We start from the raw sequence: 18,124 nt of genomic DNA on the forward strand, positions 1-18,124 counted from the left end.
TCCTGGCCAACATGTTGAAACCTCATCTCTGCTAAAAATACAAAAAATATTAGCTGGGTGTGGTTATAGGTGCCTGTAATTCCAGCTATTCGGGAGGCTGAAGCAGGAGAATCGCTTGAACCTAGGAGGCAAGCAGGTTGCAGTGAGCTGAGATCATGCCATTGCGCTCCAGCCTGGGCAACGAGCAAAATTTCATCTCAAAAAAAAAAAAAAAAGGCCAGGCTTGGTGGGTCATGCCTGTAATCCCAGCACTTTGGCAGGCTGAGGCGGGCAGATCACCTGAGGTCAGGGGTTCGAGGGCAGCCTGGCCAACATGGCAAAACCCTGTCTCTACTAAAAGTACAAAAATTAGCTGGGCATGGTGGCAGGCACCTGTAATCCCAGCCACTCAGGAGGTTGAGGAAGGAGAATTGCTTGAACCCGGGAGGCAGAGGTTGCAGTGTGCCGAGATCATGCCATTGCACTCCAGCCTGGGCGACAAGAGCGAGACTCCATCTCAAAAAAGGAATAAAAGAATGACTGCTCCATAGGCAGAGCAGTGTCATGGGCTGCTTGGCTGAGTATACTTACGATATTTCTTGATTATATGCTAAACAAAGGGTTTTCTGGGAAAGGGGTGGGGAATTCCTGGAACTTAGGGTTCTTCCCCTTTTTAGACCATATAGGGTAACTTCCTGACATTGCCATGGCATTTGTAAACTGTCATGCATGGGTGGGAGTGTCTTTTAGCATGCTAATGCATTATAATAAGCATATAATGAGCAGTGAGGACCTCCAGTGATCACTTTCATCACCATCTTGGTTTTGGCGGGTTTTGGCCAGCTTCTTTACACCATTGTTTTTATCAGTGGGGTCTTTGTGACCTGTATCTTGTGCTGACCTCCTATCATCCCGACTAAGAATGTCCAACCTCCTTGGATGCAGCCCAGCAGATTTCAGCCTCATTTTACCCAGCCCCTGTTCAAGATGGAGTCAAACAACTCTGACAGCACTACAGCTTTTTTTCTTGGAGATGGAGTTTCCCTGTGTTGCCCAGGCTGGAGTGTAGTAGCGCAATCTTGGCTCACTGCAACATCCACCTCTTGGGGTCAAGTGATTCTCCTGCCTCAGCCTTCCGAGTAGCTGGAATTACAGGCACCCACCACCACACCCAGGTAATTTTTTTTGTAGTTTTCGTAGAGACAGGGTTTTACCATGTTGGCCAGGCTGGTCTCGAACTCCTGATCTCAAGTGATTCACCCACCTCGGCCTCCTAAAATGCTGGGATTACAGGCATGAGCCACCGGGCCTGGCCCACAACACTACAACTTATAGGAGGAACCGGGGAGTAAAAATAAGTTTCGAATTAGATTTTTAAAGGCTTAATTTTAAAGGATTAGATCAGAAAGTTGGACAAATGGGATGACATGAAGGAAAAAATGGGAAATAAAAACAAATTATCATTAACCTAGCTGGGCTAGGTGGCATGTGCCTGTATAACCCCAGCTACTCAAGAGGCTGAGGTGGGAGGATCACCTGAGCCCAGGAGCTCGAATCCAGCCTGGACAACATAGTGAGATCCCTATCTCTTAAAAAAAAAAAAAAAATGGTGTCAGCTGGGTGCGGTGGCTCATGCCTGCAATCCCAGCACTTTGGGAGGCCGAGGCAGGCGGATCATGAGGTCAGGAGATCGAGACCTGGCTAACATGGTGAAATTCTGTCTCTACACAAATACAAAAGAAATAGCTGGGCATGGTAACGGGCACTTGTAGTCTCAGCTACTCGGGAGGCTGAGGCAGGAGAATGGCGTGAACCCGGGAGGCAGAGGTTGTAGTGAACCAAGATCGCAGCACTGCACTCCAGCCTGGGCAACAGAGCGAGACTCCGTCTCAAATAAATAAATAAATAACAACAAATCATTATTAACCTGTTTCAGCCAGGGGCTGGAGTTTTTAACATCAAGGTGAGTTCTTACATAATACATGCAAAACAGTGGCCCATGAATTTTTTTTTTTTTTTTTGGATTAGGTCAGAATTATGTTAAATCTTTTGAGAAGAATAAAGCAAAATATTAGTAACTAATTTCATTAAAGATCTTGAACATAAGTTAGTAAAATTAAGAAACAATGAATTTCATATGTTTTTAGAGAGAAGATTCACTCCTTTGGAAGTTGAATCTCCCCTCTAAATCTAAATCCCTCAGAGAATCTAGTATATAGGAGAAACTACAATTAGCTAAACTAATTTTAGCTACTTGAGTTCAGTGCAGCAATAAGACAAAAAATGAATGCAAAATGTGTTTTGTGCTTATTAGGTCATAGTACAAATCGCTTGTAAAAAGTACAGGGAATTTTTGTATACGTTGATTTGTCAATGGTGACTGTTTTTTTTTTTTTTTTTTACTTTGTTTCCTTATTTGGTGGCCCTTTTTGTTACTTTAATATGTAATATTCTGTTAGTTTTGTTTTTGAGAAGATGGAGTTGCTCCATGTCAGATAGAAAAATGCCCATTCTTGCAAGAAAAAGGTTCTGTCTTTGATTGCAGATGATGAAAGCCATGAACAAGTCCAATGAGCATGTCCTGGCAGGAGGTGCCTGCTTCAATGAAAAGGCAGACTCTCATCTTGTGTGTGTGCAGAATGATGACGGAAACTATCAGACCCAGGCTATCAGTATTCACAATCAGCCCAGAAAAGGTGAGCATTTGAGCTGGTTGAGATTATGATAATGAAAAATTATACTGGATTTGGACAGTTAGATACCTCAGTCCCCTAACACTCACTTTCTAGATAGGTGACCACAAACAAATTAATTAACCTTTCCAACCGTATTCTTCAGGATTATGTTGACTCCCCAAGTGGCCAGACTCAGAGTTGCAAATGGGGTATCTGTTATTGAGGGAACTGTTTTGAAAATATGCCTTTAGGAGGGAGGGATAGCATTAGGAGAAAGACCTAATGTAAATGACAAGTTGATGGGTGCAGCAAACCAACATGGCATGTGTATACTTATGTAACAAACCTGTATGTTGTGCACATGTACCCTAGAACTTAAAGTATAATAATTTATAAAAAAAAGAAAGAAAATTTGCCCTTAGGATATTGACAGGGCCAGCACTGGCATTTGAAGGCGAGACTAGGCCCCATAATGAGAGTATGTTTAGGTAAATTTGAAGCTTGTTAGATGACCATTCCCACAGAATGCTAATTAATTGACAGGATTCTGAAGGAAGGTTCAGTGCTATTCAGAATGTGGTCTCCACACCCCAGATTCGCTAATCAAAATTTGCATTTTAATGAGATCTCTGTGTGATTCAAGTGCACATTCGACTTTGAGAAGCATTGCTCAAGAGACATTACCTAAAGTGTTTTCTTAGGCTCTATGGTGTTAAAAACTGTTCACATGAAAATATAAGTCTTGTTTAATACATTTCATCTAAGAAACCCTGTGTTAGGCCAGCTGTGGTGGCTCATGCCTATAATCCCAGCACTTTGGGAGGTCGAGGCAAGAGCATCATTTGAGCTAAGGAGTTCAAGACAAGCCTGAGCAACATAGCAAGACCCTGTCTCTTAAAAAAAAAAAAAAGAGCTGGGCATGGTGGCTCACACCTGTAATCTCAGCACTTTGGGAGGCTGAGGCGGGTGGATCACCTAAGGTCTGGAGTTCGAGACCAGCCTAAACAACATGGGGAAACCACATCTTTTGTATTTGTAAAAATACAAAAAAGTTGGCTAGGCGTCATGGCGCATGCCTGTAATCCCAGCTACTTGGGAGGCTGAGGCAGGAGAATCGCTTGAATCCAGGAGACAGAGGTTGCAGTGAGCCAAGATTGTACCATTGTACTCCAGCCTGGGCAACAAGAGTGAAACTTCGTCTCAAAAAAAAAAGAACCCTGTGTGTTAAACAAGTTTAGACAGGCTTCTTTACTATAGGACTTTATAGATCCATTAACAAGCTGGTGTGTAATCTAATTTTTCAAAAGGAAGATAGCATCTAACTATTCCCAAGTTTATTTGAACCACAAGTCTTTTTTTCCTCAGAGTTTCTCTAAAGCCAGTGTTCCTTCGTATGTTTTGTGAAACACTTGTCTAGTAGGAATACAGTAGGTCACTGTCTTCAATATGTATCTATATCTATATATAGATATGAAATATGATATATCTGTATCTATATACAACAAGAGAGAGAGAGATAGAGACAGAGTCTCGCTCTGTCACCCAGGCTAGAGTGCAGTAGTGTGATCTCAGCTCACTGCAACCTCTGCCTCCTGGATTGAAGCGATTCTCTGCCTTGGCTTCCTGAGTAATCCTGGGATTACAGGCATGCATCACCACACCCAGCTAATTTTTATATTTTTAGTAGAGACAGGGTTTCACCATGTTGGCCAGGCTGGTCTCGAACTCTTGGCTTCAAGTGAATCCATCTGTCTCAGCTTCAGTGCTGGGATTACAGGCATGAGCCACCACAGCCAGCCAATATATTTTTAAAATCAGTTATTCAGTAAATCTATAAAAGGTATTTAGCACAGGTATATTCAAATGCAGTATCCAAAATAAGGTAGGTGTTAAGGATACAATGCTCTTTATTAGTCATGTTGTATCTAGAATATTCAAATAAGTTTTGTATATCATTAATGAAAATATAGTCATAAAACTAGAGGGTCTCCAGAGGATGATTCAATACCTGTGAGAAAGCTGGAGCCTAGGTCAAAGGAAGCCTTCTTGAATAAAGTATGAATGTTTAACCTGGAAAGGTAGAGATTAGAAGAGGATGAAAAAATAGCCATCTCAATTCTTACAGTGTTTTATTATGTGGAAATAAGGCTGAACTTCTCTATTGCTACAAAAGGCCAGAGCCAGCACCAATGGGTGAAAGTTACAGGGAGCCAGATTTGGGCTCAACTTGAGAGCAGTGTGTAACCTGGGAGTTATCCAGAGGTACAGTGGGTTGCCTTGTGTGGTTGTTGGCTCCTGTCACTAGGAGTCTCTAAAAAAAGCTGATGACCACCTCTTAGAAATTTGTTGGGCCAGCCAGGTGCAGTGGCTCACGCCTGAAATCCCAGCACTGTGGGAGGCTGAGGCGGGCAGATCACAAGGTCAGGAAATCGAGACTTTCCTGGCTAACACGGTGAAACCCCGTCTCTACTAAAAATACAAAAAATTAGCAGGGCATGGTGGTGGGCGCCTATAGTCCCATCTATTCGGGAGGCTGAGGCAGGAGAATGGCATGAACCCAGGAGGTGGAGCTTGCAGTGAGCCAAGATCGCACCACTGCACTCCAGCCTGGGTGACAGAGCGAGACTCCATCTCAAAAAAAAAAAAAAAGAAAAAAGAAATATTGTTGGGCCAGTGGGTAGGAAATTGGATTAGTCCAGTCCAGTTTAAGTAAGATCTGGAAAAATCAGGAAAGAACAGTGAAGTTTCCATAAAGCTAAATGTAACTGTTGTTTTTTTTCCTTTTATGAAGAGATAGTGGTAATAAGAGTTTATCTTTTAAATGGATACTTTTTAAAAAAAAATAACTCTACTTGGCAGACGAGATATTTGGCAGCCATATTTCCATCTCCAGAATATATTTGATCTAAAAAAATCTGAAAATCAATGGATTAGATTGGGGGTGGCAAACTTTTTTTTATGAAGGGCCAGATGATAAATATTTTAGAGTTTGCAAGCCTGTGGTTTTTGTCAACCAGTATTCAGCTCTAGCATTATAGTGCAAAAACTGCCATAGACAGTAAGTAAATGAATGGACATGGCTGTGTTCCAATAAAATTTTGTTTACAAAAGCAGGCTGGAGGCCAAGCAGGCTATAGCTTGCCAACCCCTGACCTCAACCATTAAGACTCCTTTTCTTGTAAGATACTTGAATTCTTAATTAGAGGAAGAACAAAACAAAATGGAGGAGTATATCTTAAAACCTCTTTCCCAAAACTATTGTAAGCACCAGAATTATTGGTTACATGTTTATTGTGAAATATAGATTTGATTTTTTTAAAATTTTCTGTATGATGGTGGTTGGAATTCTCAACTTCTGAATATTTCATTATTGTTCTCAATCCCTCCAGCTTAGGGTCTGTCTTACTAAACTATTTCTATTGCTGTTTTAGTGACTGGTGCCAGTTTCTTTGTGTTCAGTGGCGCTCTGAAATCCTCTTCTGGATACCTTGCCAAGTCCAGTATTGTGGAAGGTAAGGAATGAATTTGTTCAGTCCTTATAATAAAGATTGAGCTTATGTACATAAAGATTGAGCTTTATAATAAAGATTTTCTTTATTAATAATAAAGAAAATTTCTTTCTTATAATAAAGATTGAGCTTATGACTCCTGTTTATTCAGTAGCATCTCTTCGGCAAATTAAAACTGCCATGAGAGTGCTTAGTTCTCTAAAGAAAGGAGTCAGTGGCAGGGATACCATGTGACAATGACATTAAAACTAGGAGATGGCCTTTCAGAGCTCTGGGATAAGGTACCTGAGGGCATGTAGTCTGAGTTCAAATGTATCATTGGGTGGAAATATTAATTTGTAAGTGTGTAGATGAAAGTCAGTCTCTCCTGTCCACAAGAATGCTGTTGTCATTATTTGGAGTACAAAATGGGATGTGCTGGCTGCTAGTTTGCTATAATTAGACATGACAGACATGTTGACAAAAGTTAATTACACTAAAGGCTAATTGGCACACCATTTATTTTCTTTGTTGGTTATTCATTGTGTTTTGATCTGGTTACTCTTATTTCATAACAGCTGGCTTAAAACAACCATTTTATCGTGCTTGCTTATCCTCTAGATCAGGAATCTTGACAGGGCAATGCAGGGATGGCTTAACCCTGCTTCATGATGTTTGGAGTCTTAGTTGGGATGACTTGAAGTTCTCAGATGACTGGGAGCTAGAATTATATGAAGGTTTGTTCACACACACATCTGAGGCCTGGCCGGGGATGATTTAAAGACTAGGAGTGGTGACTGGCGTACTTCCCTGGGGACCCCTTCACATGGCTTGGTAGCCTTGGGATAGTTGGACTTCTTACATGGTGGTTCAGGACTCCAAACATGAATGTTCTAGCAAGAAGGTGGAAGCTGCATTGCCTTTTGTGACCCATCCTTTAAAGTTATATTGTGTCATTTCCACCATACTCTGGTGTTGGAAAAAGGGAGGGGAATTAGACTTCACTTCTACATGGGAGAATGGGAAGATAGCATTGTAGAAAAATAAGATGGGAGATATGGCCATCTATGGAAAATGTAGTCTGCCTCACATGATGACAGGTTTTCATTATTACAGTAGCTCACTCCAAAGCTCTGTGTAAAAACAGTCCTTTCTTAGGCTGGGTGCAATGGCTCATGCCTGTAATCCCAGCACTTTGGGAGGCCGAGGGGGGCAGATCACTTGAGGTCAGGAGTTCGAGACCAGCCTGGCCGACATGGTGAAACCCCATCTCAAGTAAAAATACAAAAAAACAGCCCAGTGTGGTGGCACATGCCTGTAATCCCTGCTACTTGCGAGGCTGAGGCAGGAGAATCGCTTGAACCTGGGAAGCAGGGAAGCAAAGGTTGCAGTGAGCCGAGATCGCGCCATTGCACTCCAGCCTGGGCGACAGAGTGAGACTCTATCTTAAAAAAAAGAAAAAAGAAAAAAGGCCAGGCGTGGTGGCTCACACCTGTAATCCCAGCACTTTGGGAGGCTGAGGTAGGCAGATCACGAGTTCAGGAGATTGAGACCATCCTGGCTAACACGGTGAAACCCCGTCTCTACTAAAAATACAAAAAATTAGACAGGCGTGGTGGTGGGTGCCTGTAGTCCCAGCTACTCGGGAGGCTGAGGCAGGAGAATGGCGTGAACCTGGGAGGCGGAGCTTGCAGTGAGCTGAGATCGCAACACTGCGCTCCAGCCTGGGCGACAGAGCGAGACTGTCTCGGGAAAGAAAAAAGGTCCTTTCTTAGGGCTGGATTCCAGTGTGTTGATTGAAATACATAGATAATCTTACATATATTTATAGATACTGGCTTTGGTCTTCTTTTGGTAAATTTAATAAAACAGTGAAACACAGAGTGCACTATTTTACAACTAAAATTTACAACTCTGACTACAAAACAGAAACATGTTAATAAATTGTTACAAAATCTAAGAGGTTTTTGGGGTCTTTTTTTTTTTTTTTTTTTTTTTTGAGATGGAGTCTTACTTGTAGCCCAGGATGGAGTACAGTGGTACAATCTTGGCTCATTGCAACTTCTACCTCAAGTGATTCTCCTGTCTCAGCCTCCTGAGTAGCTGAAATAACAGTTGTGCACCAACACGCCCAGCTAATTTTTTTGTATTTTTAGTAGAGACAGGGTTCTACCATGTTGGTCAGGCTAGTGTTGAGCTCCTGACCTCAAATGATCCACCAGGCTCAGCCTCCCAAAGTGCTGGGATTACAGGCGTGAGCCACCGTACCCAGCCTAAGAAAGGACTGTTTTCTTAAAATCTAGGAGTTAAAAGTCATTTGGTCTAAAGCAACTAGTTAAAGCCTATATGATCAAGTGTTGACTATAGTTGAAATTGTGACTTCACAAGGTGATCTTAAAATACCCCTTAAATGTTGTTAAATGATAAAATGAACTGGGCTTGGTGGCATATGCCTATAGTACCAGCTACTTGGGAGGCTGAAGTGGGAGGACCCTGTGAGGCCAGGAGCTTGAGGCTGCAGTGCACTATGATTGTCCCTGTGAAGAGCCACTGTGCTCCAACCTGTGCAGTCGTTTCTTTAAAAAAAAGAAGAAGATACATTGACCTGACACAGATCCTTACCAATTCAAAGCAGTGTGTTTAAAAATTATGTGTTTATGTGTCTGGGTTGGTAATTCCTTGGGTCTTGCATTTCATTTGTGTGTTTCAGTGGAGCAATTGGCTGCCTGTTTATGAAATTTTTATTGAGACTCTTTAGAAATTATTTTATTGTGTGTCAATGAAGCAGAGTAATTGCTCAGCATGTGACAACTTTTACTCTCAATTTCAGTGTTTGCCTTCAACTCAGGTAGGTAGCAGCTGAAAAAGTAACCATCTGTTGGTTATCTGGTAGCCCATATGAAACTCTGTGGTAGGTCTGCCTTATTTGCTAGTCAATAAATGGATTTATCTCCAAGCCCACTACTATAATTTATTCAGTGATTTATTTAGAAACATTTATTGGGCATTCACTCTATGCCAGGCAGTCATAGTAAGGTGAGAGAGATGGAGATGCAAACAAATAAATATGATCAGAGGATGATAAATGCAGGAGTGAAAATAGGAACAAAATGTTCAGTGTGTCCAGAAGAAGGTGACTGTGTTTAAGTTTTCCCCTTAAGTAGTCTCAGGAGAAATTCTTAGTTGTGTCTGAAGTGAAATCAACTTAGTTGTGTTTGAAGTGAAATCAACTAGCAAGTGTTTTAATCTTGGCATTGCTTTTCACAACACTTTCAGTAAGAGGTTCAGCTCAAAGAGCAAACTTCTGTATCAGTCAGCTTTGGAAAGCAGAGCAAAGATTTACATTTAACTTGGAGGGATTTGCTAGATGCCAGGTGCTGTGTTTCATTTGCCTCTCCTTTGGCTTTGTGCTGATTGCTAGATGGCGTTATGGTCCAGATTACTGCAGAGAACATGGATTCCTTGAGGCAGGCACTGCGAGAGATGAAGGACTTCACCATCACCTGTGGGAAGGCGGATGCAGAGGATCCCCAGGAGCACATCCACATCCAGTGGGTGGATGATGACAAGAACGTTAGCAAGGGGTAAATGCAGTACATGTCCCCCCTTGTGGCTTTTAGTTATAGGTTAGGCTCTGGGTTTTGTCTGCTGTCTACATTGGTGTTTTATAGCTTTACTGAAAGCCCTGCCTAAGAAAGACTGCTTTGTATGCTTAACGTAGAATTTTAAATTTCTGGTTTTGTAAGTTAGTTTCTGAAAGAGTTTCTGTATGTATTTTTGAGAGGAATATAAGTAGAGGGGTTGATGAAACAAGAGTCCCTCTATAGTTGTTGAGATAACAGTAACACCTGAGCCTTTTAAGATTTACAACACATTTTTGCCAACATTGTTTTGTTTGATATAATAACAGGTGTTAACATTTCCATTCTATAAATGAGTAAACAAGTACCAAAAGGCTAAGTGACTTTTCAGGTCTACAAAGCTAGGAAGTGATAAGACTAGCTCTTAAAACCACCTTCTTGGGCTTCAAATTCTATATTCTTTCTCAGTGTTCGACAACTCTATTCTAATGGTTCAAACCAAAACCCTGGAGACATCTTTGACACTTTTCTTTCCCCTCACCCTTTTCTTTTTCTCATACCCAGACATTCAGGGACAAGCTGGAAAACACTGCATTTATACATTACAAACTGAACTTTGTATCCTTTCTCAAAGGATTCTACACAACGAAGGGTGCTCTTGTTTTTTTTTTTTTTTAACATTGCTATTTGATGAGTTAGAAATTAAACTTAAATTCAAGTAATTTTGACTAAATGAAGTGAATGCCTGATATTGAAGTTTAAGTTAGATTCGACTTTTAATACATAGAGATTTGGCCTGGTGTGGTGGCTCACGCCTGTAATCCCAGCACTTTGGGAGGCCAAGGCAGGTGGATCACCTGAGGTTGGGAGTTCAAGACCAGCCTGACCAACATGGAGAAACTCCGTCTCTACTAAAAATACAAAATTAGCTGGGCATAGTGGCACATGCCTGTAATCCCAGCTACTCAGGAGGCTGAGGCAGGAGACTCACTTGAATTGGGAGGCAGAGGTTTCGGTGAGCCGAGATCACGCCATTGCACTCCGGCCTGGGCAACAAGAGCAAAACTCTGTCTCAAGAAGAAAAAAAAAATACATAGAGATTCAAGAACATAAACAGGTTTGAAAATTGTTAGGGAAAGTTTAGAATCTTTGTGCCAATTATTTTGAATCCTAATCAGAATGAATGTGTATCTCCACATATTTATACTTGTTGTATTTCAGGGAGGAAATGACTGTCAGAAGTGGCCTTTCTGTTTAGGAATCTAGGAGTGATAATTTAGCACTAAAGGGAATGTGTTATGACAGATACATAGATACTTGTTTATACCAGCACTGTCATAATTAGCAACTTGGTCAAATAATTCCCTTTTTTTTTTTTTTCTTGGAGACAGAGTCTCACTCTGTAGCCCAGGCTGGAGTACAGTGGTGCGAGCTCGGCTCACTGCAACCTCCGCCTCCCAGGTTCAAGTGATTCTCATGCCTCAGCCTGCCCAGTAGCTGGGATTATAGGCGTGTACCACTATTGGCCAGCTAATTTTTTGTATTTTTAGTAGAGGTGGGGTTTTGCCATGTTGCTGATGCTGGTCTCGAACTCCTGAGCTCACACAGTCCTCCCACCTCAGCCTCCCAAAGTGCTGGGATTACAGGTGTGAGCCACCATGCCCAGCAAATGATTCTTAATAAATATTTATTAGACTCCTAAGTTCCAAGCAGTGGATCAGTAATGGGAATATAAGCACATAGAGGTGAATATATCATATTCCCTCCCCTTCAGAAGTTCATTTGTAAGTCAGGTATGCAAACATGAAGAATATATCATGACGAGTATCATTACAGAGTCAGGAGCAGAGTGAAAACAAGATTGAGTGGGTGACCATGCATTCACTGAAAGGAGGAATACTGGAAGAAGAGCAGGTTTGATTAATCAATTTCTTTACGTTAAAGAGAACTAGCTCCTGGAAAAATGATTCCTTTTTGCATGTGTGTTCTTTGAATTATTGCAGTGCATAGATCCTTTCCCAAGAGCTCAGTTCATGTACATTTTTATACAGTGGCTGCTTCTTGCTATGATGTGCTGCACAGGTGTGTTCAGCAGGGCGCCCAGTGGAATTAGCAGGAAGACTTCTGCAGCAAAATGTGATAGGAAAAATGGCTTTTCTAACTTCAAGAGCTGCTTCTATCTTTCCTTTGCCTCTATTTTAGTGTCGTAAGTCCTATAGATGGGAAGTCCATGGAGACTATAACGAATGTGAAGATATTCCATGGATCAGAATATAAAGCAAATGGAAAAGTCATCAGATGGACCGAGGTAAGGAAATGAAACTTGGCATACTTGACCCACTTTGAGCACAACTTTTTGCTAGGCCAAGAGCCACATTCTGGGTTGACTCTGTAGGATAAGAAAAAAATATCTCAGAGAAACATCTTTCTCGTTTATACTCCAATTCCCCCTGGTCTATCTGAAATTACCAGGAAGAAATGCTGCCAGTTGCAGCCTGCACCCGTCTGATGTATCTTCCTTCCTGTGAACTAACTTTTAGAGATTTCTTTGCATTGGAACTCAAGAAAAGTACATCTCTGAATGGTACATTCCATCTTTGCTGTATTCTTCAGAAAGCTGGGTCAGTTTATTCTGCACTTATAAACTATCTTAGATAACATGATGGTCTTTAAAAAATAGACTTATTTCACTAATAAGAAAACTAGGCCAGGCACAGTGGCTCACACCTGTAATCCCAGCATTTTGGGAGGCTGAGGTAGGTGGATCACTTGAGGTCAGGAATTCAAGACCAGCCTGCGTAACATGGTGAAACCCCATACCCACTAAAAACACAAAAATTAGCTGAGGCGTGGTGGTGCATGTGTGTAGTCCCAGCTGCTTGAGAGGCTGAGGCATGGGAATTGCTTGAACCCGGGAGGCAGAGGTTACAGTGAGCCGAGATCATGCCACTGCCCTCCATCCAGCCTGGGCAACAGAGCAAGACTCCGTCTCAAAAAAAAAAAAAAAAAAAATCTAGGCCGGGCGTGGTGGCTCATGCTTGTAATCCAGCACTTTGGGAGGCCAAGGTAGCAGATCACCTGAGGTCTGGAGTTTGAGACCAGCCTGACCAACATGGAGAAACCCCATCTCTACTAAAAATAAAAATTAGCCAGGAGTGGTGGTGCATGCCTGTAATCCCAGCTACTCAGGAGGCTGAGGCGGGAGAATTGCTTGAACCTGGGAGGCGGTGGTTGTGGTGAGCCGAGGTCGTGCCATTGCACTGCAGCCTGGGCAACAACAGCCAAACTCCGTCTCCAATAACAAACAAAAAAACAAAACTAAAGCTCAGAGACTAATTAACTTGCTCAAGATTACAAGCCAAATAAATAATGGTAAATTCCTGATTAAAATCCAGATCTGGCCAACTCCTAAGCTCTTTCCCACTGTATTAATTTGTTCCTTGAAAGCTGTATTAAAGGCTCACCTGCAAATGAGAGGAGCCAGGGCAGTGACCCCTTTTTGTATGTACATATCATATAGATCAGAAAGTTTATTCTCTTCATCCCCAAGAGGTCTGAGAAAAAAAAAAAATTTGAAAAGAATTTAAAAAGTTCTCACTGAATAAACAGGTAGATCTTAGATTCCTTTATTACTTTGGAACCTCATGTATGCTCATTTGTAAAGGATTAAATTATAAGATCTCTAGGATTCTTTTCAGCTTTGAAACTCTTACATTTAAAAAAAAATTCTGTGACTTCTAGCTTTTCCATTTCACACAAAAGGAAACAGACCCAGGGTTGTTAAGTCTCTTATTCAAGTTCATATGGCTGGTTCTCCAGTTCTGAGCAGCGGTCCTAAGGGACTCATGCTGCGTAACAGTCTCCATGATTTCATATGCAGCCAAGGGATTTTAGTTGCTTGCTATGTAATGATTTGTCCCTTTGACACATTTTGAGCAGCGCAGAGTCTGGAACGTGTAAAACACTTTATGGCTTACAAAGCAGTTTGACCTCTGTTCCCTCCTTTTTGCTCCCCAGAGAGGTTTCGGAGATCACGAGTTCAGGAGATTGAGACCATCCTGGCTAACACGGTGAAACCCCGTCTCTACTAAAAATAGAAAAAACTAGCCGGGCGCAGCGGCGGGCGCCTGTAGTCCCAGCTACTCGGGAGGCTGAGGCAGGAGAATTGCTTGAACCCGGGAGGCAGAGGTTGCGGTGAGCCGAGATCATGCCATTGCACTCCGGCCTGGGCAACAAGAGCAAAACTCTGTCTCAAGAAGAAAAAAAAAATACATAGAGATTCAAGAACATAAACAGGTTTGAAAATTGTTAGGGAAAGTTTAGAATCTTTGTGCCAATTATTTTGAATCCTAATCAGAATGAATGTGTATCTCCACATATTTATACTTGTTGTATTTCAGGGAGGAAATGACTGTCAGAAGTGGCCTTTCTGTTTAGGAATCTAGGAGTGATAATTTAGCACTAAAGGGAATGTGTTATGACAGATACATAGATACTTGTTTATACCAGCACTGTCATAATTAGCAACTTGGTCAAATAATTCCCTTTTTTTTTTTTTTCTTGGAGACAGAGTCTCACTCTGTAGCCCAGGCTGGAGTACAGTGGTGCGAGCTCGGCTCACTGCAACCTCCGCCTCCCAGGTTCAAGTGATTCTCATGCCTCAGCCTGCCCAGTAGCTGGGATTATAGGCGTGTACCACTATTGGCCAGCTAATTTTTTGTATTTTTAGTAGAGGTGGGGTTTTGCCATGTTGCTGATGCTGGTCTCGAACTCCTGAGCTCACACAGTCCTCCCACCTCAGCCTCCCAAAGTGCTGGGATTACAGGTGTGAGCCACCATGCCCAGCAAATGATTCTTAATAAATATTTATTAGACTCCTAAGTTCCAAGCAGTGGATCAGTAATGGGAATATAAGCACATAGAGGTGAATATATCATATTCCCTCCCCTTCAGAAGTTCATTTGTAAGTCAGGTATGCAAACATGAAGAATATATCATGACGAGTATCATTACAGAGTCAGGAGCAGAGTGAAAACAAGATTGAGTGGGTGACCATGCATTCACTGAAAGGAGGAATACTGGAAGAAGAGCAGGTTTGATTAATCAATTTCTTTACGTTAAAGAGAACTAGCTCCTGGAAAAATGATTCCTTTTTGCATGTGTGTTCTTTGAATTATTGCAGTGCATAGATCCTTTCCCAAGAGCTCAGTTCATGTACATTTTTATACAGTGGCTGCTTCTTGCTATGATGTGCTGCACAGGTGTGTTCAGCAGGGCGCCCAGTGGAATTAGCAGGAAGACTTCTGCAGCAAAATGTGATAGGAAAAATGGCTTTTCTAACTTCAAGAGCTGCTTCTATCTTTCCTTTGCCTCTATTTTAGTGTCGTAAGTCCTATAGATGGGAAGTCCATGGAGACTATAACGAATGTGAAGATATTCCATGGATCAGAATATAAAGCAAATGGAAAAGTCATCAGATGGACCGAGGTAAGGAAATGAAACTTGGCATACTTGACCCACTTTGAGCACAACTTTTTGCTAGGCCAAGAGCCACATTCTGGGTTGACTCTGTAGGATAAGAAAAAAATATCTCAGAGAAACATCTTTCTCGTTTATACTCCAATTCCCCCTGGTCTATCTGAAATTACCAGGAAGAAATGCTGCCAGTTGCAGCCTGCACCCGTCTGATGTATCTTCCTTCCTGTGAACTAACTTTTAGAGATTTCTTTGCATTGGAACTCAAGAAAAGTACATCTCTGAATGGTACATTCCATCTTTGCTGTATTCTTCAGAAAGCTGGGTCAGTTTATTCTGCACTTATAAACTATCTTAGATAACATGATGGTCTTTAAAAAATAGACTTATTTCACTAATAAGAAAACTAGGCCAGGCACAGTGGCTCACACCTGTAATCCCAGCATTTTGGGAGGCTGAGGTAGGTGGATCACTTGAGGTCAGGAATTCAAGACCAGCCTGCGTAACATGGTGAAACCCCATACCCACTAAAAACACAAAAATTAGCTGAGGCGTGGTGGTGCATGTGTGTAGTCCCAGCTGCTTGAGAGGCTGAGGCATGGGAATTGCTTGAACCCGGGAGGCAGAGGTTACAGTGAGCCGAGATCATGCCACTGCCCTCCATCCAGCCTGGGCAACAGAGCAAGACTCCGTCTCAAAAAAAAAAAAAAAAAAAATCTAGGCCGGGCGTGGTGGCTCATGCTTGTAATCCAGCACTTTGGGAGGCCAAGGTAGCAGATCACCTGAGGTCTGGAGTTTGAGACCAGCCTGACCAACATGGAGAAACCCCATCTCTACTAAAAATAAAAATTAGCCAGGAGTGGTGGTGCATGCCTGTAATCCCAGCTACTCAGGAGGCTGAGGCGGGAGAATTGCTTGAACCTGGGAGGCGGTGGTTGTGGTGAGCCGAGGTCGTGCCATTGCACTGCAGCCTGGGCAACAACAGCCAAACTCCGTCTCCAATAACAAACAAAAAAACAAAACTAAAGCTCAGAGACTAATTAACTTGCTCAAGATTACAAGCCAAATAAATAATGGTAAATTCCTGATTAAAATCCAGATCTGGCCAACTCCTAAGCTCTTTCCCACTGTATTAATTTGTTCCTTGAAAGCTGTATTAAAGGCTCACCTGCAAATGAGAGGAGCCAGGGCAGTGACCCCTTTTTGTATGTACATATCATATAGATCAGAAAGTTTATTCTCTTCATCCCCAAGAGGTCTGAGAAAAAAAAAAAATTTGAAAAGAATTTAAAAAGTTCTCACTGAATAAACAGGTAGATCTTAGATTCCTTTATTACTTTGGAACCTCATGTATGCTCATTTGTAAAGGATTAAATTATAAGATCTCTAGGATTCTTTTCAGCTTTGAAACTCTTACATTTAAAAAAAAATTCTGTGACTTCTAGCTTTTCCATTTCACACAAAAGGAAACAGACCCAGGGTTGTTAAGTCTCTTATTCAAGTTCATATGGCTGGTTCTCCAGTTCTGAGCAGCGGTCCTAAGGGACTCATGCTGCGTAACAGTCTCCATGATTTCATATGCAGCCAAGGGATTTTAGTTGCTTGCTATGTAATGATTTGTCCCTTTGACACATTTTGAGCAGCGCAGAGTCTGGAACGTGTAAAACACTTTATGGCTTACAAAGCAGTTTGACCTCTGTTCCCTCCTTTTTGCTCCCCAGTAGCAGTGAGTTAGGCAAGCTACCCATCCTAAGATGCAAATGAGAAAACAGGCTCAGACAGGTCATGTGACTGTAACTTTGTGACTAATGTTGGTTAACCTGAGCAGGGGCCAGCGCTCAGGTCTCCTGACTCCCACTCTGTCACTTCATGCCACCACTCTCCAATGCATCCAGGTACAGGGCTTCGGAGCTGCCTCCTTTGTAGTCCTCTCAGTGGAAGCTCCTTATGGAGCAGTAAGCTAGGAGTAGCTATATGGAAACATCATGTATTTGCATTTCTGTATCTTTTATATTTTTGCTTTTTTTTTTTTTTTTTGAGACGGAGTCTCTTGCTCTGGTTGCTCAGGCTGGAGTGCAATGGTATTGATCTCGGCTCGCTGCAACCTCCGCCTCCCGGGTTCAGGCGATCCTCCTGCCTCAGCCTCCTGAGTAGCTGGGACTACAGGCATGTGCCACCACGCCCGGCTAACTTTTGTATTTTTAGTAGAGACAGGGTTTCACCGTGTTGGCCAGGCTGGTCTCAAACTCCTGACCTTGTGATCCACCCACCTCAGCCTCCCAAAGTACTGGGATTACAGGTGTGAGCCACTGTGCCTGGCCTTATATTTTGCCTTTATATAGTTTTATCTTCACAATAACCAGAGAAGTCAGGTGCTTTCCACTTTACAGAGGCAAATTAATTTTTTTGTTTGTTTGTTTTTGAGACGGAGTCTCACTCTGTCACCCAGGCTGGAGTGCAGTGGCGCGATCTTGGCTCCCTGCAAGCTCCACCTCCCAGGTTCACACCATTCTCCTGCTTCAGCCTCCCGAGCAGCTGGGACCATAGGCGCCTGCAACCACATCTGGCTTTTTTTTTTTGTATTTTTAGTAGAGATGGGGTTTCACCGTGTTAGCCGGGATGGTCTCGATTTCCTGACCTCGTGATCCGCCAGCCTTGGCCTCCCACAGTGCTGGGATTACAGGCGTAAGCCACCGCGCCCACCCAAGGCAAATTAATTATTAAGAAGTCAGCAGCCCAGCCAGCATGCTGAAACCCCGTCTCCACTAAAAATACAAAAATTGTCTGGCTTGGTGGCAGGCTCCTGTAATCCTAGCTACTTGGGAAGCTGAGGCAGGAGAATTGCTTGAACCTGGGAGGCAGAGGTTGCAGTGAGCCAAGATCGCGCCATTGCACTCTAGCCTGGGCAATAGAGCAAGACTCTATC

General features: G+C 42.4%; 1 protein-coding gene across 2 annotated transcripts in view; it reads left to right on the forward strand.

Annotated features, from left to right (window-relative positions):
- Nucleotides 1–18,124, forward strand: part of ZFYVE9 (zinc finger, FYVE domain containing 9) — a 144,730-nt gene that overhangs the window by 123,368 nt on the left and 3,238 nt on the right. For both annotated transcript variants that reach the window (XM_011973763.1, XM_011973764.1), the window contains 4 exons: nucleotides 2,525–2,675; nucleotides 6,086–6,166; nucleotides 9,564–9,726; nucleotides 11,926–12,031. In XM_011973763.1, coding sequence (XP_011829153.1) covers nucleotides 2,525–2,675; nucleotides 6,086–6,166; nucleotides 9,564–9,726; nucleotides 11,926–12,031 — 501 coding nt within the window. The remainder of the gene's footprint in view (nucleotides 1–2,524; nucleotides 2,676–6,085; nucleotides 6,167–9,563; nucleotides 9,727–11,925; nucleotides 12,032–18,124) is intronic.

The sequence above is a fragment of the Mandrillus leucophaeus genome, unplaced genomic scaffold, assembly GCF_000951045.1.
Source record: "Mandrillus leucophaeus isolate KB7577 unplaced genomic scaffold, Mleu.le_1.0 Scaffold14, whole genome shotgun sequence".
Taxonomy (NCBI): Eukaryota; Metazoa; Chordata; class Mammalia; order Primates; family Cercopithecidae; genus Mandrillus; species Mandrillus leucophaeus.